This window comes from Scyliorhinus canicula, chromosome 2 (assembly GCF_902713615.1).
Source record: "Scyliorhinus canicula chromosome 2, sScyCan1.1, whole genome shotgun sequence".
In the NCBI taxonomy this organism is placed as follows: domain Eukaryota; kingdom Metazoa; phylum Chordata; class Chondrichthyes; order Carcharhiniformes; family Scyliorhinidae; genus Scyliorhinus; species Scyliorhinus canicula.
The window spans coordinates 175,011,259-175,037,946 of record NC_052147.1 but is presented as its reverse complement, the minus strand read 5'-3'; the positions used below and the strand labels follow the sequence as shown (position 1 = coordinate 175,037,946).

Sequence of the window (26,688 nt, the reverse complement as noted above, 5' to 3'; positions counted from 1 at the left end):
TGGCAGCGTTCGCTCCCTCTGTGCCTTCAGGCATCCCTACAACTCTCAGTTCTGCCTCAGGGAGTGGTTCTCAAGGGTGATTTAGAGATGTGGATCAGAAATTGGCTAGTTGAAAGAAGACAGAGGGTGGTGGTTGATGGTAAATGTTCAGAATGGAGTTCAGTTACGAGTGGCGTACCACAAGGATCTGTTCTGGGGCCGTTGCTGTTTGTCATTTTTATAAATGACCTAGAGGAGGGCGCAGAAGGATGGGTGAGTAAATTTGCAGACGACACTAAAGTCGGTGGCGTTGTAGACAGTGCGGAAGGATGTTGCAGGTTACAGAGGGACATAGATAAGCTGCAGAGCTGGGCTGAGAGGTGGCAAATGGAGTTTAATGTGGAGAAGTGTGAGGTGATTCACTTTGGAAAGAATAACAGGAATGCGGAATATTTGGCTAATGGTAAAATTCTTGGTAGTGTGGATGAGCAGAGGGATCTCGGTGTCCATGTACATAGATCCCTGAAAGTTGCCACTCAGGTTGATAGGGTTGTGAAGAAGGCCTATGGTGTGTTGGCCTTTATTGGTAGAGGGATTGAGTTCCGGAGCCATGAGGTCATGTTGCAGTTGTACAAAACTCTAGTACGGCCGCATTTGGAGTATTGCGTACAGTTCTGGTCGCCTCATTATAGGAAGGACGTTGAAGCTTTGGAACGGGTGCAGAGGAGATTTACCAGGATGTTGCCTGGTATGGAGGGAAAATCTTATGAGGAAAGGCTGATGGACTTGAGGTTGTTTTCGTTAGAGAGAAGAAGGTTAAGAGGTGACTTAATAGAGGCATACAAAATTATCAGAGGGTTAGATAGGGTGGACAGCGAAAGCCTTCTCCCGCGGATGGAGGTGGCTAGCACGAGGGGACATAGCCTTAAATTGAGGGGTAATAGATATAGGACAGAGGTCAGAGGTGGGTTTTTTACACAAAGAGTGGTGAGGCCGTGGAATGCCCTACCTGCAACAGTAGTGACCTCGCCAACATTGAGGGCATTTAAAAGTTTATTGGATAAGCATATGGATGATAAGGGCATAGTGTAGGTTAGATGGCCTTTAGTTTTTTTTCCATGTCGGTGCAACATCGAGGGCCGAAGGGCCTGTACTGTGCTGTATCATTCTATGTTCTATGTCTATGTCCTCCACCTTCTCCTGCAGCCACCTCTGGTTATCTCACAATACTCCCACCTCGGCCGGCAAATAAGCCAACTGCTCCTCATGCTCCCCCTCTGCCTCCTCCACATTTCGGACAGCTTGGCTCTGGGACTCCACACTCTACTCCACTCGATTGATTCCTGACTTCAGCAGATTAAGAGCCTTGGCTAGGTCCTCATAGGCCTCTCTCGTCTGCTGGCTGAACTTCTCATTTAAGAAGTCAACCAGTGGTCCATCTACCAATGGGTAGTCAGCACAGGCCCTTTACCCTCCACCAGCTTAAGCTGTGGTGCACGACGATTCCTCTGCTCCAACTGCTCCCTTTTTCATGACCCACTTGTGGGCCGGGATTCTCCCCTACCCGGCGGGGTGGGGGGTCCCAGCGTAGCTGAGTGGCGCCAACCACTCCGGCATCGGGCCTCCCCAAAGGTACGGAATTCTCCGCACCTTTAGGGGCTAGGCCCGCGCCGGAGTGGTTGGCGCCAGGCCGACTGGCGGCAAAACTGGCGCCAACGGCCTTTGAAGCCCGCCGCCCGGCACGGGGCTGGCCGAAAGGCCTTCGCCGCTTCGCGCATGCGCCGGTGCATCAGCGGCTACTGACGTCACCACCGGCGCATGCGCGGTAGTGGGGGTCTCTTCTGCCTCCGCCGTGGTGGAGGCCGTGCCGGCGGCTGAAGAAAAAGAGTGCCCCCCCTCTTTCTGCGTACCAGCTGAGGCGGCAGGCTGCCTCTCGAGAGATTGTGCAGGAAAAGGGTTCAGAAGGCAGTTTGGTTTCCGCCCCATCGAAGGTTAATGCTGAGTTTGAGGCCCAATTGCGGGCCAGGCCACCGTAGGGGCACCCCCTGGGGCCCAATCTCTCCCCCCCCCCCCCCCCCCCCCCCCGGACCCCGGGGGCCCGCTCGCGCCGCCAATCCCACCGGCAAGGGAGGTGCTCCAATTACCTCGGGCGGGAGAGGCCTGACAGCGGCGGGACTTCGGCCCATCGCGGGCCGGAGAATCGCCGTGGGGGGCCCACTGATCGGCGGGGCGTGATTCCCGCTCCCGCCGATTCCCGGGTGGCGGAGAATTCCGGCCACGCCGGCCCCGGGCGATTTCCCCGACCCTGTGGGGGTCGGAGAATTCCGCCCATGGTCTGTAGATCCATCCCCCAGTCCCACCAGTGGAGGCAGACTTCCCTCTGGCCAGCCCTGCACCTTCTTCGGTCACACATCCACCCTCCGAACGGGAAAAAGGTCTGAAAAAAAAAAACAGCCTTGAGGGGGAGCTGCCAAATGTGCAACCAGTCACACCATGGCCGCCACCAGAAGTCGCTCTTATCCAAATTTAAGGAGACTCCAGACGGGCCACTATTTAACATAGTGGGCTAAACAGCTGGCTGGTAATGCAGAACAATGTACCGGCCTCCCCGAACAGGCGCCGGAATGTGGCGACTAGGGGCTTTTCGCAAAATCAGATAACTAGAGACCTGCACCAATGTAACCAGCAAAAGCCCCGGGATAAGGAATCATTAAATATGTCCAATATCGGTGGGATCAACTGCCCTGCAAATTTCATATGGAACTCAATGGAGAATTCATCCAGAGCTTTACCTGCCTGCATTAAACCAATGCATTTCATAATCACCTCTGGTTCCAACGGGGATTCCAACACCTCCCTTCTCTTCCTCTCCATCATCGGGACTGTCAACCCCTGCCAACTGATGGACTCAAACTCAGCATTAACCTTCGATGGGGCGGAAACCAAACTGCCTTCCGAACCCTTTTCCTGCACAATCTCCCGAGAGGCAGCCTGCCGCCTCAGCTGGTACTGGCTTTCTCCCTGTCTTCATAGAATGTCCCTCTAGAGCATCGCAGCTGGCTCACTGCCTTACCTGTTGAGAGTAGCTCAAATTGCACCTGCAACTTTTTCCTATTCACCAACAACTCGGGCGTAGGGGAAGTGAGTACTGCCAGTCCACCACAAGGATGGAATCCACCAGCCTCTGCCGCTTCACCCTCCCAATCCTTTCCCTGTGTGACTTGTAGGAAATTATCTCTCTCCCCCCCCCCCCCGGGCCCATGACCACTTTAAGGTCCTTCCACAACGTAGAAGGTGAGATAGACTCATTCTTATTAAAAGTAATGTACTCCCCAATGGCGGAGAGTTGAAAGAGACCCAGCTCGAACACCCAATTCACAAAATGTGGGGTATGATCTGAGATAATTGCCGAGTATCCAATCCTCTTCATTCCAGGAAGGAGACCCTAACGCACGACAAAAGAGTAAATCTGAGAATAAATCTGATGGACATGGGAGAAAAAAGAAAAGTCCTTATCACTCGGATGCAAAACCACCACGGATCTTCTCCCCCCACCCCCCCACCCCTCCCCCCCATCTACTCCATAAGAGCCAATAATGCTTTCACCACCCTTGATGGAATCAGAGATTTAGGTCTAGATCAGTGCAACTCAAACACAATTTAAGTTCCCTCCGCAAAATTAGCTGGTGTGAGCCCAAGTCGGGAATAGAAGCCAGTAGTTGGTTAATAAAAGCCGTGCCATCCCAATTTGGAGCATAGACATTAACTAGGACTACTGAGGCACCCACCGAAGACCCACTGACAATCACATGCCTCCTGTTTGGATCCGCCAAGACTTTAGCTGCTTTAAGCTATCTAGTTAGTTGTTTTGCACATTTTCCTCGTGTTTGCGTGAGTTTCGCCCCCACAACCCAAAGATGTGCAGGGTAGGTGGATTGGCCACGCAAAATGCAAAATAAGTGGCCGCTTCAGAAAACATATCATTATTCATCCAGGATATGCACTTATACACAGCAGATTATTCTGCAGATTTTACCAGCATATTCCTGGAAAGAGTCAGAGGCAAAGAGATTCAACGCCTGCAGAGACCTTGGTCGTCCATTAACCATTTGTGCCCAGCTGGTCTATCAGCAGATCTTGTTCCATAAAGCTGCAAATATCAACAATGATGTACCATGCGAGTCTAAACCTCCTGAAGTACTAGTGCAAAATCATGTCCAGAAAGCTTTACCTCTGCAATACACCTTTATTGGGAGCATATGTTAAACTGCAGACCCGCTTGTCCTACGGGGTTTCCTGCATGCTACCATATATTGTGTGCAATTCTGGTCACGACATTACAGGAAGGACATAATTACTCTGGACCGAGTGCAGAGGAGGTTTACAAAAATGTCACCAGAGCAAGAAAAATGTAGCTACGAGGAGAGATTTGATAGGTTGGGGTTATTTTCCTTGGAACAAAGTAGGCTGAGGGATGACTTAATTGAGGCATACAAAATTACGAAGGGATGAAATAGAGTAGACAGGATAAAATTGTTTCCCTTGGTGGAGAATTCTAGTCCCAGAGGACATAGATTCAAGAGTGGCAGAAGGTGTAAAGGGGACTGAGGAAGAACTTTTTTACGCAGAGGTTAGTAGGTGTCTGAAATTCGCTGCCCGAGTTGGGTGGAGGCAGAGACCCTAAACTCTTTTTAAAAAGTAACAGGATCTGCACCATAAATGCTATAAGATACAGGGACAGGGCTATGGACCAGATGCAGGAAGGTGGGATTAGAAAGGGCACCTAGGTGTCCTTCGGTTGCCATAGACAAGAGGGGCCAAATGGCCTCCTTCCGTGCTGTAACCTTTCTACGATTCTATGTGTAACTTTTCAATGTTTCTATTCTATTCTATGTGTGAGTCATTGCGGAAGTTGGCAGGTTCCTCCGACCAGCTTCCTGATAAATTGACATTTTTTTGCTTCTTCACCCTCCCCCATGTACTGACACCAGGCCAGGTACAATTCAGCCTGTGAACTAGGTTTCTCTCTCTATAGATGCTGCACAAACTGCTGAGTGCTTAGAGAATTTTCTGCTTTTATTATGGGAAATTATCTTTTTGTAACATTTTTTTCTGCTCTGTAAACTACTCAGCTTTCTATCTTTATTCAACATCACTCTCTAACCAATTTACTACTTCTTATTTTGGGAAACATCTTACAGCGCAGATGAATTGAGATCAAGGTCACAAATCCACATTTAACCATTTCAATGCAATTGGAATTAATGAAGCAGTAACTGACCAATAACAGGATAATGACAAAAGATGTTTTGAAAATGAAAATATACCAACATACTGGGGGATAACATGTTTGATGTGAAATGTCAAGAGATTATTTAATAAATATTATACATATATTTTGTCTACTCTATGGAGGGAGGGGGAAAGTTTAACATTGAACAAGAAATGACAGTGTAAACATATTCTCCGATGTCATGTACACCTCCCCATTTGTCTTGCCTAATGAAAAAATGTAAATTACTTCCAACAATACAACATACCTGCAGTCCATAAGACTATAAGACATAGAAGCAGAATTAGGTCACTTGGCTCATCGAGTCTCCTCCGCCATTCAATCATGACTGATATTTTTCTCATCCTCACTCTCTTGCCTTCTCCCCATAACCCCTGATCCCCTTATTAATCAAGAACCTATCTATCTCTATCCTAAAGACACTCAGTGAATTGGCCTCCACAGCCTTCTGCGGCAAAGAGTTCCACAGATTCATCACCCACTGGCTGAAGAAATTCCTCCTCATCTGTATTTTAAAGGATCATCCCTTCAGTCTGAGATTGTGTCCTCTGATTCTAGTTTCTCCTACAAGTGGAAACATCCTCTCCACGTCCACTCTACCCAGGCCTCGCAGTATCTTGTACGTTTCAATAAGACCCCCCTCATCCTTCTGAACTCCAACGTGTACAGACCCAGAGTTCTCAACCGTTCCTCATACGACAAGTTCTTCATTCCAGGGATCATTCTTGTGAACCTCCTCTGGACCCTTTCTAAGGCCAGCACATACTTCCTTAGATACGCGGCCCTAAACAGCACACAATATTCCAAATGGGGTCTGGCCAGAGCCTTATACAGCCTCAGAAGTACATCCCTGGTCTTGTATTCTAGCCCTTTTGACATGAATGCTAACATTGCATTTGCCTTCCTAACTGCCGACTGAACCTGCACGTTAACCTTAAGAGAATTGTGAACAAGGACTCCCAAGTCCCTTCTGATTTCCTAAGCATTTCCCCATTTAGAAAATAGTCTATGCCTAAATTCCTCCTTCCAAAGTGCATAACCTCACACTTTTCCACATTGTATTTCATCTGCCACTTCATTGCCCACTCTTCTAGCCTGTCTAAATCCTTCTGCAGCCCCCTTGCTTCCTCAAAACTACCTGTCCCTCTACAGATCTTTCTATCATCTGCAAACGTAGCAACAGTGCCTTCAGTTCCTTCTTCCAGATCATTAATGTATATTGTGAAAGGTTGTGGTCCCAGCACAGACCGTGAGGCACACCACTAGTCACCGGCTGTCATCCTGAAAATGACCCCTTTATCCCCACTCTCTGCCTTCTGCCAGTCAGCCAATCCTCTATCCATGCCTGGATCTTACCCTGAACATCATGGGCTCTTAACTTATTTAACAGTCTCCTATGCGGCACCTTGTCAAAGGCCTTCTGGAAATCTAAATAAATCACGCCCACTGGTTCTTCTTTCTCTAACTTCCTTGTTACCTCCACAAAGAACTCTAACAGATTTGTCAGACATGACCTCCCTTTGACAAAGCACTGCTGACTCAGTCCTATTTTATCATGCACTCCCAAGTACTCTGCGATCTCATCTTTAATAATGGTCTCTAAAATCTTACCAATGACCGATGTCAGGCTAACCGGCCTACAATTTCCTGTCTTCTGCCTCCCTCCCTTCTTAAACAGTGGTGTTACATTAGCCACTTTCCAGTCCTTTGGGACCCTTCCTGTCTCCAGTGATTCCTGAAAGATCACCACCAATGCCTCCACAATCTCCTCAGCTATCTCTTTTAGAACCCTGGGTGTAGTCCATCCAGTCCACCTTCAGACCTTTCAGTTTCCCCAGAATCTTATCCTTAGTGATGGCCACTGCGCTCATCTCTGCCCACTGATTCTCCTGGAGCTCTGGCATCCCACTGGAGTCTTCCACCATGAAGACTGATGCAAAGTAACCATTCAGTTCGTCTGTCATTTCTTTGTTTCCTATTATTACTTCTTCAGCCACCTTTTCCAGTGGTCCAATGTCTATTTTTGCCTCTCTCTTACCTTTTATATATTGAAAGAAACTCTTCCTATCTTCTTTTGTATTACTAGCTAGCTTGCACTCATATTTCATCTGTTCTCCCCTTATTGCTTTTTTAGTTGTCCTCTGCTTGCTTTTAAAGGCTTTCCAATCCTCTGGCTTCTCACTAATCCTCACCACTTTGTCTGCTTGTTCTTTTGCTTTTATGCTGTCCTTGACTTCCTTGGTCAACCATGGATGCCTTGTCCTCCCCTTAGTATGTTTCCTCCTCCTTGGAATGAATTTCCACCGTGCCTCCCAAATAACCCCCAAAAAACTCCTGCCATTGCTGTTCCACTATCTTCCCTGCTCGGCTCCTTTTCCAATCAACTCTGGCTAAGTAAGCTCCTCCCTTGTGTCTTTGTAGTTACCCTTATTTAATTGTAATACGTTACATCCGATTCCAGCTTCTCCCTCTCAAACTGTAGGGTAAATTCTATCATATTGTGGTCACTACTCCCCAAGGGTTCCTTCACCTTAAGATCCCTGATCAAGTCTGCCTCATTACATATCACCAAATCCAGAATTGCCTGTTCCCTAGTGGGCTCTACCACAAGCTACTCCAAAAAAACCATCTCTTAAACATTCCACAAATTCATTTTATTGGGATCCACTACCAACCTGATTTTCCCAGTCCACCTGTATATTGAAGATGATTATTGTGATATTGCCTTTTTTACATACTTTCTCTATCTCCCGATTTATTTTCTGCCCCACATTCTGACTACTGCTCGGGCGCCTGTACATAACTCCATTAAGGTCTTTCTGCCTTTGCGATTCCTCAACTCTACCCATAGAGATTCTTTGCCTTCTGAGCCTATATCGCTCCTTGCGATAATGATTTAACTTCATTCCTTACTAACAATGCAACCCCGCCCCCTTTGCCCATCTGCCTGTCCTTTCGATAAGGACACATATCCTTGTATATTTAGATCCCAGCCCTGATCCCCTTGCAGCCACGTCTCTGTGATGCTCACAACATTGTATTGGCCAATTTCAATGTGCGCAACAAGCTCATTTACCTTGTTCTATATACTGCGCGCATTAAGGTACAATACCCTCAGTCCTGCATTAACCTTCTCACACGTCACCTTTTTTGCTCTGCCCGAGGGTGATGTTGTTCTCTTATTTTTGTTCTTTATTTCACCTTCAGTTATGACATCTAAGCTAAGTCTTCACTATTCAAGTAAATCTTTGGGCAGCAATGCTTTTGCAGAAGTAAAAACAAATTTATTGTCTGCTTCACTATTAAAACCATTTTGGAAAGCAGAAAAATGTCACTGTTACATACCTACAGCTCCACACTGTCCATTTTCGGCTGCCATCATTAATGGAGTTTTCCCTGACTTATCAACAGGATTCACTTGTGCACCATGACTTAATAGCAATTGCAAGCATTCCACATGGTCTGTAAAAGCAGCTGCATGAAGTGGGGTTCTAAAAATACAATCCCAGACCATGTTATTTTCAACACGTGGTATTTGATAATTTAATACAAAAGTTCTAACAAACGAAACCAGCAACAGTGCCATTTAGGCTTAGCCAGTTGTAATATAAAGCTCCTTTTTCTCTATCCCTAGAAGATGCCTCAGTTGAAAACTTACATTAAAAGTAACCCTTCCTTCAGCTGCGCAGCATTTTGTTTATTTCCACCACCAGCCATCCTATGGCCTCTCTGACTGAAATGACCAATTTGTTCTAGTTTTATGCTGTGGGCCAATGCCCACGACGAACTTGATTGAAACTCAAACTCATTTTAGAAAGGAAGCTTACAGCTAGCAGGCAGGCAAGATGTTTGTCCCATCAGACTGGACTGCATCTGCAACAAGGTCCAGAGGTACAGGATTAATGCTCCCAGTTCCACCAACTCAAAATCTTTTAAGCTATTTTCAGAGCTTTGGACCCATGTTTGGACAAAGTTACAAAACAAAGTAGAATTTTAAAAGCAATATTCAAAAACATTCAAATCCTAAAACAAAATAATAAGATTGAACAGCAAACTATTCTTAGTTTCAAGAAACAAGAATCATACAAACTGCATTTTCAAGTAATCATAGTGTTAAAGAGGCAAAAGTTGCAAAAGCTATGGAAAAGCCACAGGGTGGCACAGTGGTTAGCATTGCTGCCTCACGGTGCCGAAGACCCAGGTTCGATCCTGGCCTCGGCTTACTTTCCGTGTGGAATTTGCACATTCCCCCAGTGTCTGCGTGGTTCTCACCTCCACAACCCAAAGATGTGCAGGGTAGGTGGATTGGCCAAGCTAAATGCCCCTTGGGAAAACATTTTTTTAAAAAAAGAAAATCCACAAAGTGAAGTTCCCTCCTTCTCTCGAAAGTCCATATTCTTATAATCCCAACTATTGAGATCACAAAATTTCCAGAATAAGTAAGGGGGACTGAGATTCCAATTAGCTTGGCGCAATATCTTAAGTAACATTTTTTGAGCATCATAATAAATTTCAGTTTGATTTTAACATCTCATGCAGAAATTCAAATGATTTTGAAGACTTAATTTAAAAAACATATAGCATCGTGCAACTAAAAGTTTCATTTGTTTCTCATACCTTTCTTGGGCATCTCTGGAATCAATAATTGTAGCACCTAAAGCTTCTATTAATATTTCTGCACAATTTTCATGGTCATTTATTCTGTAAGCAAAGGAAGAATGTTTGGTTATGCTGATAGAGCAAAAGCACATAGGAACAATTATGATCTGGAATTAATATATCTTATCCACGACTTGTACAGTGACCTCATACACCAGTATGTAAACTTTATCTTACTGAAAATCTATGTACAGAATTCAAGCATGATTAAAGACCATTTTGCCTATCAAAGCTCATCGCCCTTGTACTGTAGTGTTCTATCACAGCATCTAACTATATTTTGAACATCATTTAACATTTCAATTTCTACAACACTTAACAAATTTTTCCAAACATCACCAGGTAAAAAGTTCTTTCTGATATGGGATTCAAACATGTTTTCAAAAAACTTAAGTCATCTGAAACTGATTGAAGTAGAACCAATGTTCGATGGCACTTCAAATGAAAACTAAGTTCCAAGCTCTTTCTTCCCAAAACAAGATTGAAATAAAAATGCAAACGTTTGCAATCAGGACAAGAAGTATCTGTAATTATGTGACCGAATAACCCAGTTGCCAATCATTCTACTATAGTGTTGCACACAGGCAGTCAAGACTTAGCACAGCCTTCATTATGAGCCAGGTTAGAAGTGAAGGATAAGGCTTGAGTGGGAGATGACAAAGCATGAATTGAAGAGAAACTGTGGGTGTGGGGCCAAATTGGCACTTTGCAAAATAAAATTTTGGAAGCTGCAAGTGATGAAATGGATAAAGCTTACTGGCCAATTCTGAAATTTTATACAGAATGTCTTAATTTTTAATTGATTGTATTTTAGGGCCATAACAGTACGGATCAGAGCTAAGATAGCCACCGAAGAGGACTTGGAAATTTTGTACTTTACAAAATGGAAAAGTAAAGGGGACAGTAAAGCATATGGGGGTCTCAATATTAAATCCCCCTCTCAGCACAATCAGTAAAAGAGGATTAAAAAAAAAAATTAAATAGGAATTGCATCTCTAACCTAGCGTATACATGTTAGTTGTCATTTTTATGAAGTTGAGTTTTGTGGCACAAGTATTCTACATGCAGAGGCTAGACCATCTCAGTAATTTATTTATACTCGCATGATGCAATTGGGACCCTGAATTAAAGTCAGTAATTTCTGTATTTTTCCCAGTGCTTGGAAACCTGACAGGGAAAGATAGGAGGAAGCTGCCAGCTCTAAATGTTGCATCTTTTACAGCACTTCAATTGGGCTGGGAGGAGCAAGAATGATCCCCCCCCAATCCTCCCCCTTTGGCACCCTCGCTCATCCATAGCCACTTTCTTTCCATCTGCTGTGATCACAGACCCTCCTCTCCTGTAGGTGCGATCACAAGCACCTACAATTGTGGCTGACCTTCTCCCACCCCAACTAACTTCCCTCGGGTACCCACGCACTCCCCAAGCACTTATCTGCAGCCTTTCTCCCTCCTGATTGCTGGGGATGTTCCCAATTTGGTTCTGGTGGGTGAGAAATAGAAGATAAAAATTGTAATCTGGGCCTGACAAATTCATCAAGACCTCTGCAGCCCCCATCGCAACTGAATTGTTCGTCCTTTGTGGCCTCTGTACTCTCCTCACAAATATTGGAGTCAGTGTTGCAGTGTACTTTTAACCAAGTTTCTTTGGAGAATGTGATATCTAACACACCGACTCACCAACTTTCTAAAATCAACCCATCTGGTTCATTAATACCCTTTAAGGATGGAAATCAGCTGTTTCTATATGGTCCAACCTAGGGCTGCATGGTGGCACGGTGGTTAGCACTGCTGCCTCACCACACCTTGGACCCGGGTTCCATTCTGGCCTTGGGTGACTGTCTGTGTGGCGTTTGCACATTCTCCCTGTGTCTGCGTGGGTTTATTCCCACAGGTTAGGAGGATTGGCCAAGTGAAATTGGCATCCTCTGGTTGGGGCGAACTCTGCTGATCCTCTGCAATGGGGCAGTGTTTCTGAGCAGTGCCAACACCTGGTGGGTTCCTTACTGAGCTTCGTCCTTGTTGATACAGCTTGGTTTGAGCGAGTCCAGAAAGACAGCCCAGGTAGGCTCCCAGATGAGCAGAGTATTCAAAAGGACATGGGCAGCACTCAGCAGTGTCAGCAGCTAGGAGCCTGTAAGAAGCACCACAGAGGTGTGTTTATTTTTTTTTTTAAATTTTATTAAGGTATCGTAAAAGTTTTATGACAATAACAAAAACAAGTGCAGGAATCTCCTGTGGCCATTCCCATGCAGAACAGATATACCGCTTTGGATACTATTGAGGGGAATGGCCTCTCAGGGGAAAACAGCAACAGCCACACTTGTGACAGCATGGTTGGTTCTGCTGCAGAGGGGAGGGGTGATAAGTGTGACAGTGCAATAGTTATAGGGGATTCAATTGTAAGGGGAATAGACAGGCGTTTCTGTGGACGACCGCCAGAAGAGGATGCAGGAGAAGCTGGAGGACCTGGAGAATAAGTCCAGGAGGCAGTACCTCAGAATTGTTGGCCTCCCTGAAGGCAGTGAGGGATCGGATGAGAGGGCATATGTGTCGGACATGCTGGAGAAGCTGATGGGGGCTGGGGCGTTTCCTCGGCCCCTGGAGGTTGATAGAACACACAGAGCCCTCGCTAGGAAGCCCAGGGCGAATGACCTGCCGAGGGCCATGGTGGTACGTTTTCACAGTTTTACGGATAAGGAACACGTCTTGCGGTGGGCCAAGAAAGAATGGAGCAGCAAGTGGGAGAGATGTGAGTTGCGTATTTATCAGGACCTGGGAGTGGAGTTGGCCAACAGACGGGCTGGGTTAAATCGGACAAAGGCGACCCTCTTCAAGGGGGTGAAGTTCGGGATGATGTACCCAGCACGGCTGTGGATTACACACGAGGAACGGGACATTTATTTTGAGACGCCGGATGATGTAGGGACATTCATTAAAGAAAAGCTGGAGACGATTTAAAGGACATTTAAGCTGCGAAGAAGTTTTGTAGTGGTGGTTCGTAATACTGTACTGTTTTTAAAAAAGGATTTGATGTCGTTCTGGGTGAAATAATGGGCTGTGGTGATGGTTGGAGGGTGCTTTGTCTTGCAGGAATTTGATGCGGGGGGGAAGGGGTCTTGAAGTTCGAGATATTCTTCGGGAGACTGGGTTTTGCTTTAAGTGATTGTCTCTTCACTGGTTTATGTTAATTTCTTCTTTTTTTGCTGCTATTTACTTACTGGGGAATGTGATGCTGTTCAAAGGTTTATTCATGTGGGGGGAGAGGTTCGAACAATAGGGAGACAGACTGTTTGGCGCCAGGGGTGGGGGTTAAAGGGATCAGCATGGTTCAGCTGACTCTCGGAAGCGCAGTGGGGGGTGAGCAAGTGTTAAGCTGGTACTTGACCTGGGGGATGAGGTTTCTGGTGCAGTTGGCCGGGGGGGGGGGGGGGGGGGGGGACTGCTTTGCTGACAGGGGAGGAACTATTATCGGGGAATAAATGGGAGGTTGGGAATGGCTACTGCTCATGGGGGTACTCGGGGAAGGGTGATGGCTAGTTGGTGGGGGCTGGGGTGAGGAGGGGGTGTGGTGGTGGGGGAAGCCCCCTGTCCAGGCTGATTACATGGAATGTGAGAGGACTGAATGGGCCGGTCAAGAGGACTCGCGTGTTTGCGCATCGAAGGGAGCTGAAGGCAGACGTGGCAATGCTACTAGAGACACATCTAAAGGTCATAGATCAGACGTGATTGAGGAAGGGTTGGGTTAGCCAGGTGTTCCACTCAGGGCTGGAATCAAAGACCAGGGGGGTAGCAATTTTGATTAGTAAGCGAGTGGCATTTGAGGCTGGGGGAATCATGTCAGATAAGGGGGGTAGGTACATAATGGTGAGTGAAAAGTTGGAGGGTGTACGAGTGGTGCCTGGTTAACGGGTGGATGTGAGGAGGTAAAAAGGTGTGGGAGAGTGAAGAGAGTGACCCACTGGTACATGCAGATGAAGGCCAGAAGCTGTCAAAAAAGAGGGGAGCAGAGATTGGTGCGGTGTCTGCGACGCACGTGGAGATGGCGGAGGGTCAGGGAGCAGCCCAGCCGGCTCAGTGGTCAACAGAGCAAATGGTGGACTTCCTGAACGGAAATTTACCCAGCAACGCAAGGAGAAACCGGAGGACCTGGCCCGGGTGGTGGATTCGATTAAGGTGGTGATCAACCATGTGGAGACGAGGCTGGAGGCCCAGGGTCGGGTGATTCAGAAGATGGAGGAGGTGGCAGGCGAACATGAGGAGCAGCTCGCCTCGATGACAGCGCAGATGGGGCTGATGCGGGATCAGCAGTGGTGGCTCCAGGAGAAGGTCAAAGACCTGGGGAACCGGTCACGCAGGCAGAATATTAGGATTGTGGAGGGCATGATGATGGCGCAGTGGCAAGCACTGCTACAGCACGGCGCCAAGGTTCCAGTATTGATCCTGGCCCATGGTCACTGTCGGTGTGGAATTTGCACATTCTTCCCGTGTCGGTGTGGGTTTAGCCCACAGCCCAAAGATGTGCAGGGTAGGTGAATTGGCAACGCTTAAATGCCCCTTAATTGGAAAAAATGAATTAGGTACTCTAAATTTATTTTTTACAAAAAGGATTGTGGGTCTGCCGGAGGGAATGAGGGAGCTGACGCCGGCGCATATGTGGGGAGAATTTTGGAGAAGCTGCTAGGAGAGGGTGCATTCACACGGCCTCTGGAGGTGGATCGAGCACATAGGTGGATCGCGAATGAGGAAGCTCCAGGGGAACGAGCCGGCAAGGGCGATGGTGATGCATTTGCACCATTTCCTGGACAAAGAGAAGATCATGAAGGGGGCCAGGCAGACTTGGCGCTGCAGCTGGGAGAGCAATGAACTTGGAATATATCAGGACCTGGGGGCAGAGCTGGCCAAGAGGAGAGCAAGCTTCAATAAGGCCAAGGCAGCCCCCTTCAAGGAGGTGAAGTTCGGGGTGCTGCACCCGGCACGTCTGTGGGTGACTTATGAAGGCTGGGACGTCAGAGGAGGCGATGCAATTTATCAGAGACAACAGACTGGCAGGAGAAGGTGGACATTGAACTTTGGTGGAGATGCTTTGCCGCTGTGTTTAATTTGTTTTTGGGGCCATTGTTCGGCTTTATTTTTGTTTTTTGTTGGAAGGTGGGGGGTTGATCTCTTCGATTGGGCTTGGGGAGTGGTTGTTTCTGTTTGCACTAGCAGGATGATTGAGCGGGGGGTGGGGGGGAAATCAGTGAGGAGGTAGGATGCTAGGCGCCAGGGCGGGGGCTGCCAGGCTAACTCACGGATGCGCGGTGGGGCTGTGCAGATTAGTCGGGAGATGGGGGTAGGGGTTGCTATTTTGGGGACTTGGTGGGGTGGGGTGACATACTGCTGACAGGGGAAGGGCTTCTCTAGAACGTAGAGTGCAGAAGGAGGCCATTCGGCCCATCGAGTCTGCACCGACCCACTTAAGCCCTCACTTCCACCCTATCCCCCTAACCCAATAACCCCTCCTAACCTTTTTTTGGACACTAAGGGCAATTTATCATGGCCAATCCACCTAACCTGCACGTCCTTGGACTGTGGGATGAAACCGGAGCACCCGGAGGAAACCCACGTAGACGCGGAGAGAACATGCACACTCCACACGTACAGCGACCCAGCGGGGAATCGAACCTAGGACCCTGGCGCCCACAGCGCTATCTACTTGTGCCACAATGCTGCCCAAAGAGAAGTAGGTCATCTGCATAATGAAAATGAAATGAAAATGAAAATGAAATGAAAATCGCTTATTGTCACGAGTAGGCTTCAATGAAGTTACTGTGAAAAGCCCCTAGTCGCCACATTCCGGCGCCTGTCCGGGGAGGCTGGTAGGGGAAGTACTGGCTGGAGTACGGGAAGTACGGGAGGCTGGTAAAGGGACACCTTTATCCTTCCTCCCTGATTATCCCACTCCACTTAATAGAGGGCCTTAGTGTTCTAACGAGCGGTTCGATTGTCAAAGCAAACAGGAGCATAGACAGTGGACATGTCTCATATCTCATGCCCCTATTCAATGGAAAATTACAAGCGTTTGGGACATTTGTACGAACACAAGCAGTGGGAGTCTAAAACAGTAGTCAAATCCAGGAAATAAATATGCGGCCGAAGGCAAACCTCCCAAGATTCTCAGATACTTTCCACTCCACTGTATCAAATGCCTTTTCGCTGTCCAGGGAAACAATCACCTCTGGTTCAGGCACCGAGGTGGGAGAAAAGGGACAACATTTAGCAGGTGACGTAAATTGGCAGACAGTTGCCAACCCTTGGCAAAGTGTGTCTGATCCTTTGAGATGACCTCTGGTAGGCGGCTCCAGCCACAGTGCCAGCACAAAGAACAAAGGAACAAAGAAAAGTACAGCACAGGAACATGCCCTTCGGCCCCCCAAACCTGTGCCGACCACGCGGCCCATCTCAATTAAAATCTTCCCCACTTCCTGGGTCCGTATCCCTCGATTCCCATCCTATTCATGCATTTGTCAAAATGCCCCTTAAATGTAACTATCGTCCCTGCTTCCACCACCTCCTCCAGCAGCGAGTTCCAGGCACCCCAATACCCTCGGTGTAAAAAACTTGCCTCGTACATCTCCTCTAAACCTTGCCCCTCACACCTTAAACCTATGCCCCCTAGTAATTGACCCTTCTACCCTGGGGGAAAGCCTCTGACTATCCACTCTGTCTATGCCCCACATAATTTTGTAGACCTTTATCAGGTCGCCCCTCAACCTCCGTCGTTCCAGTGAGAACAAAGAGAGTTTATTCAACCGTTCTTCATAGCTAATGCCCTCCATACCAGTCAACATCCTGGTAAATCTCTTCTGCACCCTCACTAAAGCCGCCACATCCTTCTGGTAGTGAGGCGACTAGAATTGAACACTATACTCCAAGTGTGGTCGAAGTAAGGTTCTGTACAGCTGCAACATGACTTGCCAATTTGTATACTCAATGCCCTGGCCAATAATGGCAAGCATGCCGTGTGCCTTTTTGACGACCTTCTCCACCTGTGTTGCCCCTTTCAGTGACCTGTGGACCTGTACACCTAGATCTCTCTGACTGTCAATACTCTTGAGGGTTCTACCATTCACTGTATATTCCCTACCTGCATTAGACCTTCCAAAATGCATTACCTCACATTTGTCCAGATTAAACTCCATCTGCCATCTCTCCGCCCAAGTCTCCAAAGGATCTAAATCCTGCTGTATCCTCTGACAGTCCTCATCGCTATCCACAATTCCACCAACCTTTGTGTCGTCTGCAAACTTGCTAATCAGACCAGTTACATTTTCCTCCAAATCATTTATATATACTACGAACAGCAAAGGTCCCATCACTGATCCTTGCGGAACATCACTAGTCACAGCCCTCCAATCAGAAAAGCACCCTTCATTGCTATTATCTGCCTTCTCTGACCTCGCCAGTTCTGTATCCATCTTGCCAGCTCACCCCTGATCCCGTGTGACTTCACCTTTTGTACCAGTCTGCCATGAGGGACCTTGTCAAAGGCCTTACTCAAGTCCATATAGACAACATCCACTGCCCTACCTGCATCAATCATCTTTGTGACCTCTTCGAAAAAGGCGTAAGGCATAGACATAGAATTTACAATGCAGAAGGAGGCCATTCGACCCATCAAACTCTATCAGGTTAGTGAGCCACTACCTCCCCTTCACAAAACCATGCTGCCTCTCGCTAATACGTCCATTTGCTTCCAAATGGGAGTAGATCCTGTTTCGAAGAATTCTCTCCAGTAATTTCCCTACTACTGACGCAAGGCTCACCGGCCTGTAGTTCCCTGGATTATCCTTGCTACCCTTCTTAAACAAAGGAACAACATTGGCTATTCTCCAGTTCTCTGGGACATCACCTGAAGACAGTGAGGATCCAAAGGTTTCTGTCAAGGCCTCAGCAATTTCCTCTCTTGCCTCCTTCAGTATTCTGGGGTAGATGTTAGATAAATCCCCATCTGGCCCTGGGAACTTATCTATTTTTCAATATTTTTCAAGATGCCCAACACCTCATCTTTTTAGATCTCAATGTGACCCAGGCTATCTACACACCCTTCTCCAGACGCCACATCCACCAATTTCCTAATTTTATAAATTATTATTGGGCGGCGAATATAGCAATGGTCAGGAAGTGGGTAGTGGGGGAGAGATCAGTATGGGAGCGGGTGGGGGCGGCCTCTTGTAAAGAGACGTGTTTGGGGCCACTGTTAACAGCACCTCTGCCGTCCTCACCATCCTGGTACTCTACAAGCCCGGTAGCAGCGGCAGCCCTGGGATGTGGGGACAGTGGCGGCAGCACATGGGGTTGAAGGGGGCTTCGGTGTGGGCACCGATATGTGGCAATCACCAGTTCGCTTGGCGGGTTTGAGGTGCCAGCGGACGGGGATCGAAAGATTTGGAGATCATTTTATTGATGAGGGTTTCTCGAGCTTGGAGGAGTTGGAGAAGGAGTTTGAGTTGCCAGGTGGCAATTGCAGTATCTGCAAGTGAGGGATTTTGTACGGAGGCATGTTTCAACCTTCCTGCAGGGGTGAGAGAGGCTGATGTCCTGGCCTTTGCCTCCCTGATGGCCCGGAGACGGAACTTATTAGGTTGGAGGTACTCGGAACCCCCAAAGTCGGTTGTATGGATTAGTGCCATGGTGGGTGAAAGGAGGCATGGGGGGGGGGGGGGGGGGGGGGTCAACAAAGGACAGGAAAACCAGTGGAAAAGGGGCTGTGGACGGTAGTTCTGTTTGTGTAAGCCATGTTGGCTGGGGTTTGTTACAAGCGGGGTATGTTTGTTATATTTTCTTTAAAAAAAAGGAAAAAGCAATGGGGCTGCATTACTGGTTAAAGAGGAAATTAACACAGTAGTGTGGAAGGATATTAGCTCCGACAACATGGAATCTGTATGGGTAGAGCTGAGAAACACCAAGGGGCAAAAAACGTTAGTGGGTGTCATGCATAGACCCACAAACTGCAGTGGTGATGTTGGGAATGGCATTAAACAGGAAATTGGAGACGCATGCAATCAAGGAACATCTTTAATTATGGGTGATTTTAATATAGAAATAGATTGGGCAAATCAAATTAGCCACAATACCAGAAAGGAGGAATTCCTGAAGTGTATACGGGATGGTTTTCTGGACTAATACATTGAGGAACCAACTCGAGAACAGGCCATCCTAGACTGGATACTATGTGATGAGAATGGAATCATTGGCACCTCGTTATGCGAGACCCCTTGGGGATGAGTGACCATAACATGATAGAATTTTTCATCAAGATGGAGAGTGAAGTAGTTGATTCTGAGACAAGGGTCCTGAATCTTAATAAAGGAAATGACAATGATATGAGGCGTGAGTTGGCTTTGATCGATTGGGGAACATTACTTAAAGGGATGATAGTGGAAGGCAACGGCAAACATACAAGGAGTACATGAGGGAACTGCAACAATTGTTTATTCTGTCTGGCAAAAAAGTAAAATGGGAAAAGTGGTCCATCCATAGCCTACAATGGAAATTAGAGATAGTATTCGATCCAAGGAAGAAGCATACAAATTGACCAAGAAAAACAGGTGTGAGGATTGGGAGCTGTTTAGAATTCAGTAACGAAAGACCAAGAGATTGATCAAGAAGGAGTAGTAAGCTTACAGGGAACATAAAAAACTGACTGCAAAAGTTTTTAGAGATAAATGAAGAGAAAAAGATTGAGAAGGACAAATGTAGGTTTTTTGCAGTCAGAAACAGGGGAATGTATAATAGGGAACAAAGAAATGGCTGAGCAACTAAATAATACTTTGGTTCTGTCTTCACAAATGAGGACACAAATTAGATACCAGAAATGTTGGGAAATGCTGGGTTTAATGAGGGAGAGGAACTGAAGGAGATCAATATTAGTTGCGAAATGGTGTTGGGGAAATTGATGGGATTGAAGGCTGATAAATCCCCAGGACCTGATAATCTACATCCCAGAGTACTTAAGGAAGAGGCTTTAGAAATAGTGGATACATTGGTGGTCACCTTCCAGGATTTTATAGACTCCGGAACAGTTCCTTCAAATTGGCGGGTAGCTAATGTAACTCCACTATTTTAAAAGGGACATAGATAGAAAACAGGAATTATAGACCAGTAAGCCTGATGTCAGTAGTGGGAAAAATTCTATAATCTATTGTCAAAGATTTCATAACACAGCACTTAGAAAATAGTGGCAGGATCGGACAGTCAGCATGGATTTATGAGGGGAAATCATGCTGGACAAATTACTGGAATTCTTTGAGGATGTAACTGGTAGAATCGATGAGGGGGAGCTAGTGGATGTGATATATTTGGACTTTCAGAAGGCTTTTGACAAAATCCAGCATTAGAATGTATCGTGTAAAATTAAAGCGCATGGAATTAGGGGTAGAAAACTGGTTGGCAGACAGAAAGCAAAGAGTAGGAATCAACTGGTCTTTTTCAAATTGGTAGGCAGTGACTAGTGGGGTACTGCAGGGATCAATGCTAGGACCACAGCTGTTCACAATACACATTAATGATTTAGATGAGGGAACAAAATGTGTAATATGTCCAAATCTGTAGATGACACCAAGTTGGGAGGGAGGGTGAGCTGTGAGGAAGATGCAGAGATCCTTCAGTGTTATTTGGACAAGTTGAATGAATAGGCAAATGAATGGTAGATGCAGTATAATTTGAATCAGTGGTAACAAAAATGAGAAATCAGACTATTATCTGAATGGCCATAAAGTAGGAGAGGGGAATGTTCAACGAGGCCTGGGTGTCCTCGTACACAGTCACTGAAGGTAAGCTTGCAGGCGGTAAAGAAGGCAAATGGTATGCTGGCCTTCATTGCGAGAGGATTAGAGTACAGGAGCAGGGTTGTCTTGCTGCAATTATACAGAACCTTGCTGCGGCCACACCTGGAATATTGTGTGCAGGTTTGGTCTCCTTCTCTGAGGAAGGATGTTCCTCCTCTAGAGGGAGTGCATCAAAGGTTTACCAGACTGATTCCTGGGATGGTGGGACTGACGCATGAGGAGAGATTGAATTGGTTAGGTTTGTATTTGCTGGCGTTCAGAAGAATGAGGGGATCTCACAGAAACCTATAACATTATAACAGAACTAGACAGGGTAGATGCAGGAAGGATGTCCCCGATGGTGGGTGTATCCAAAACCAGGGTCATAGTCGAGGATATGGACAGAGATGAGGAGAAATTTCTTCACCAAGAAAGTGGTGAGCCTGTGGAATGCGTTCCACAGGAAGTAGAGGCCAAAACATTGTATGTTTTCAAGAAGCAGTTAGATATAGGACTTAGGGAAAAGGGGTTCAAAGGGTATGGGAGGGAAAGCAGGATTAGGCTGTTGAGTTGGCTGATCAGCCATGATCATAATGAATGGCGGAGCAGGCTCTTAGCACCGAATAGCCTCCTACTGCTCCTAACAATAAGAAACTTCAATGTTTTGCAATAGGTCCCTTTGAAGTGCAGAAACAAAGTAAAGTTTTAAAAAATGAAAACGTTTATTCAAAAAAGGAAAGAGGAAAGTAACCAGAAAATGTATAGAAAAATAAGAATGTTAAGATCATAAAGTTCTTAAAATGCAAGACAACCCTGATCTTAAAATGCTCCATTTATGGGTGGAGAAGAAAGATTGAATCAAATTACTAGTTTTTACTACATACTAAAAATGGTTTTAAAATGGTATGCCATTTTAGACTATTCCTTTCTGAAAATGATTGCTAATTGAAAAGAAATACAAGCCAAAATTAAAGGGCACTTTCTGAACAATCAATATCCACAATAAATGTTGTGAAGTGCACAATCACTTCAAAAGGGAATCGAGCCATAATGAATGACAAAACAATCTAAGTAATCAGCCACTAGAGAGCTCCACCCCAAAGAAAATCTGTAAATGCAAAAGATACTACTTAGACATTAATATGCATGAATGATGACTACAGAAGCAATATTACATTTAATGAAATACTTTAAAAATGTGCTTTTTCCAATCCCCTACGTTCACTAAGTTTGGAACATGACATTTAAAATTAAGACAGTGGAGAGATTTTCTTGTTGTTCTAATCTGTAGATTTTCCTTAAATAATTTATTTTACAGGACATTCAACACTTTGAGAATTCATTTCTAGGTTTCAGAATTTAAAATTTGACTGAACTAAGCTCATATCCTAGGTTAGTTTGTAAACTCATGAATTCCGTACCCGTTTTTAATTCCTTAAAATCAATTAAGTTTGTTTCAGTTAGGTGAAATGAATGAAAATATGAAATTGACGGAAAAATGTAATTCCACAATGCACATATGTGATTGCGTTAATGTAATTTTAATATATTCTTGTACTACCTAAAAAAAAAAATCAAGACTGGCTGGGCAATATACAAACTAAAAGACAAACAAGAGACTCATCTAGAACACCTGACCTGCTGAATATTTCCAGCGTTTTCTGTTTTTGTTTCAGATTCCAGGATCTGCGGTATTTTATATTTATTTTGTTACAATATAATTGAGCTGCCTGGTACTGTTTAAAAGAACTGCAGAGTGGTGGAGTAATGGTTCAAGTCTATGATCCTTCAACTTACTCTCACCTCTTACATTTTCCGTTTCATTCACTTCATTAATGCAGCATATACTGTGAAGGAATATGCAAGATACAATATACTGTTATTTGATTATGGGTTTGATGTAAGATTTAAGGATGGGTGTTGATTAATCAGACATGTGAGAACACCAGAGTATGCTTGCCAGAATATTTGTTTTGTATATTCCAAATCTAAACAATGTTATTTCATTTCCCCATGGACACACTAATATTAATATTTACCTTACTTAGAAAGATTACCTCATAATTGACTTACATAGCACAGTGCAAAGGAGTAAAAGGAGCACTCCCAAATTCCGTAAATTCTTTTTGCTCCAGTAGGACCTCCAAACAACTTTCATGACCTAAGAAAACAAACATTTCTGAATATTAAAATCTGCATGACAAAAAGACTACAATATTAGAATGCATTATTTATGAACATACGAAACAGGAGAAGTTGGCAATTCAGCCCCTCAGGCCTGCTCCTCCATTCAATAAGATCATGCCCGATTTGCGCGTGTTTCGAATTCCACATTTCCATCTACCTGTGATAACCTTGGATTCCCTGTCTACCTCTGCCTTAGAAATATTCATAACACCACTTTCACCGCCTTCTGAGGCAGAGTTCCAAGGCTCCACAATCTTCAGTGAAAAAACTCTGCTCATTACTGTCCTAAAAGGGCAACCTTTAAGTGCTCTGTTTTTGAACTAAGAGGTAACGGGCGCGATATAGCCGAATGGGGATAGAGTCCCGTAGCACGCGAGATTAGCCGGGTGTTTCCCGGCACTCGGAGCACCGAGAAACATCCCACTATATAGCGCCCATTCAAGTAGATTGGGGGCCTCAGCAAGGAACACTCAGCCGAGGCTGCACCTAGCCCTGCTTTCCGCACTGAGAAGCTCCGCTCGCCAGAAAACCTCAGTGCAGCAAGAGATCGGAACGCCATTTTTAAATGGCATTCCGATCTCAAGGCCCCGGTGCGACCCTTGAACACCCCCCAAGCCCCAACTGACTATAAGGAAGTCACCAGCACCCCCCGCGCCTAGCTAGGCTAGCAGTTACAGCGTGCCCAGGTGGCACCAGCAGTGCCAGAAGACCACTGTGCCCAGAGAGCATGCAACTGGGTGCCTCTAATCCTCTGGGAGACCCCCCATGAGTGCTGTACCATGTGGTCCCTGTTTGTGGAGACCAGCACTGAACATTCTTTCACCCGAGGTCTCCAAGGTAAGGGAGTTAGGTCCCACGCCTTTGGTTAGATCTTGGGAATGCATATTAGAGTGAAACTAGCTGCCTCACTCTAATATTCAGATTTGTTTGTGGGTGGCATTCACATCGCGATGTTTCACGAGATTGCATTAGATCTCCTGAGGCATGGCGAACCAGTAGATCCCAGAAGTGGATCCCACGTAACATCTTTTCCACCTTGTCAAGACCATTCAGGATTTTATATATTTTAATCAAGTCACCCCATACTCTTCTAAATTCCAGTGGAAGCAAGCCAAGCCTGTCCAACCTATTCTCATAAAACAACCCACGCAGTCCAGGTATCGATCTAGTAAAGCTCCTCCAAACTGCCTCCAACACATTTACATCCTTCCTTATATAAGGAGACCAAAATTGCACAGAGTATTCAAGCTGTCGTCTTAGTGATACTATGTATAGCTGAAACATAACATCTTTACTTTTATGTTCAATTCCATTAGCCTTCTTGCTAATGTACCTGCATACCAACAATTTGTGTCTCATGCACGAGAAATACCTAGATCCCCTGCAATCATTTTCTGTTTAAATAATACTGTTTTTTCACTTTTTCTGCCAAAATGAACAACTTCACATCTTCCCACATTATGCTCCATCTGCCAGATTTTTGCCCACTCCCTCAACCTATATACTTCCGTCTGCAAACTTCTTGCCTTCATCACAACAGACTTTCCAACCTATCTGCGTCATCTGCAAATTTAGCTACCATGCCTTTGCTCCCCTCATCTAAGTCATTGATGTTAAAAGTAAAAAATTGAGGCCCCAGCCCCAGTTGAGGTCCCTGCGGTACTCTACTCTTCACATCCTGCCAATCAGACCATTTGTGCACACTGTTTTCTGCCAGACAGCCAATCTTCTATCCATACTAATGTGTTAACACCTATGCCATCAGCTTTTACTGAGGAACTTTGTGAATGAATGCAAGTTATTTTCAAATAAATTCATTGCAGTGCAACAACATCCCAGGAACTTGAAAATTTTGCCTAAAAATGTTAAAATCAGTTTTAAACCGCACTTTAATACCACTGCATAATCTGTAGTACTTCAATATATTTAAAATAACAAATATTAGAGTCAAAGGTCTTAATGTAATCAATCTTGAGTTTCAGAGGATCTGAACCCAGAGATTAACTAACAAATTTGTAACTACCTCTCAAAATTATTCAATATTTTATGAAGCGGTTTGTTAATTGTTTTCTGTTAATATATAGGTATTCAGTAGTAAGATTTCTTTATGTGTTTCTGAAAGTTTGCTGATAGTTTTTAAAGTAAATTTTTGATTACAGTAAATTATTTACCATTATAACAAGCCCAGTGCAAAGGTGTATAGCCACGATTGTCTGTTAGATTTGTTAGGGAATTTATAGAAAGTGCTGATTGCAATAAATGGCACAATAAAGTTGCATGACCACAAGCTGCTGCAAAATGCAAGGGTGTCCTTCCTTTGGAATCACGACATAGAATAGATGCATCATGTTCCAATAATGTTTCCACACATTCTTCGTGACCAGTAACAACCTACAAAGAAGAAGCAACATTTTAATAATGTACTCCAACAATAATCTAAAGCAAAGCTACCACATTCACCAAGCTGGTACTTGCAGCATTTATACAAACAACAAACATCAGATCTTTAAAATCAGTGCAAACATCTGAAGTAGGAGTGATATCAAGCTACTTGATAGACAATCCATCCAGCCTCAAGGCAAATGGAGCTGACTAAAGTCAGAATCAGATGGCTAAATCTAATGGAGTTAGTCCTTGGCACAATATCACCAGGCCTTCTGGATGCAGCGAACCTGCCCTGGGAATTACTGCCCAAGAGAGCATGGATAGAATGAAACATCAGATGTACAGATAAAGGATCAGTAGCACTCTCAGTGGCAGCAGTGCGTGGTGCGATTTGCTCAGTGAGAGGCATGAAAAAGGAATAGATGAAAGATAAGGAAGGACTTACCTTTCCCCATCCCTACTTCACAAATATATCCTAGAGGTCATGGTGGAAGCAGTCAGCGCAGCAAGGCAGATGCTCTTTTCACAGAATAGCAAGAATAGGCCAACTATAGTTACCAAAAATGCTTGGCTGGAGATTGTAGAGGACATGGGTAGCTTGTGTGGTACGGACGTTCATGAATCCAGTGCAAGAAATGTGCCAATGCCCTCTTGAGGTTTGACAAGGTAAGTGTCATGTAATGCTCAGCTAGCAGTCATCACTTATCTCAATTCCTCAGCAATGTCCAGCACAGCTATTCTCTGAGATACACAATTTGTGTCCATACAGAAGAATGCCTTCCTTGACTCCCATCTCCACTGAGAGTATTGACATTTAAACGTCAGTGCATTGTCCTCACATATTCATATCCCACAATGGCCCAGCTAAAATGTCGTACAGTGGCACAGTGACTAGTACTGCTGCCTCACAGTGCCATGGATCCGGGTTCAATTCCGGCCTTGGGTGACTGTGGAGTTTACACTTTCTCCCCATGTCTGTGTGGGTTTCCTCCGGGTGCTCCAAATTCGTCCCACAGTCCAAAGATGTGCAGGTTAGGTGGATTTACCATGCTAAATTGCCCTTAGTGTCCAAAAGGTTAGGCAGGGTTACGGGGATAGGGTGGAAGCATGGGCTTAAGTAGGGTGCTCTTTCCAAGGGCCGGTGCAGACTCGATGGGCCATATGGGCTCCTTCTGCACTGTAGGGATACTACTTCCTGAACAAAGCCTGACCTCCTATTAGTCTGTACTTACTGCCTTTTCGCAATGCAGGAAAAGAGTCTACGGCTCCCAGGAGAAGCAGAGAAGCAGGGGCGAAGTCACATCCTTGGCCATCCTGAGGGCAGTAGAGCAGGACAGCAAAAGTGTAGGCTATTGGAGAGATTAGGTGGCTGGGT

At 45.5% G+C, this 26,688-nt stretch overlaps 1 protein-coding gene across 16 annotated transcripts in view; it reads right to left on the bottom strand.

The window, feature by feature from the left end:
* Positions 1 to 26,688, bottom strand: part of ankrd44 (ankyrin repeat domain 44) — a 312,538-nt gene that overhangs the window by 56,184 nt on the left and 229,666 nt on the right. For 15 of the 16 annotated variants that reach the window (XR_005459740.1, XM_038789101.1, XM_038789094.1 and 12 more), the window contains 4 exons: positions 25,100 to 25,319; positions 22,815 to 22,902; positions 9,890 to 9,973; positions 8,618 to 8,763 (listed from right to left, as the gene is read on the bottom strand). Coding sequence is in view for 15 of the 16 variants with exons in the window: in XM_038789101.1 (XP_038645029.1) it covers positions 8,618 to 8,763; positions 9,890 to 9,973; positions 22,815 to 22,902; positions 25,100 to 25,319 (538 nt within the window). In the remaining variant the exon portion in view is untranslated. Of the gene's footprint in view, positions 1 to 8,617; positions 8,764 to 8,798; positions 9,146 to 9,889; positions 9,974 to 22,814; positions 22,903 to 25,099; positions 25,320 to 26,688 lie in introns of those variants that run through there. The other variant, XM_038789102.1, reaches the window with a different exon arrangement.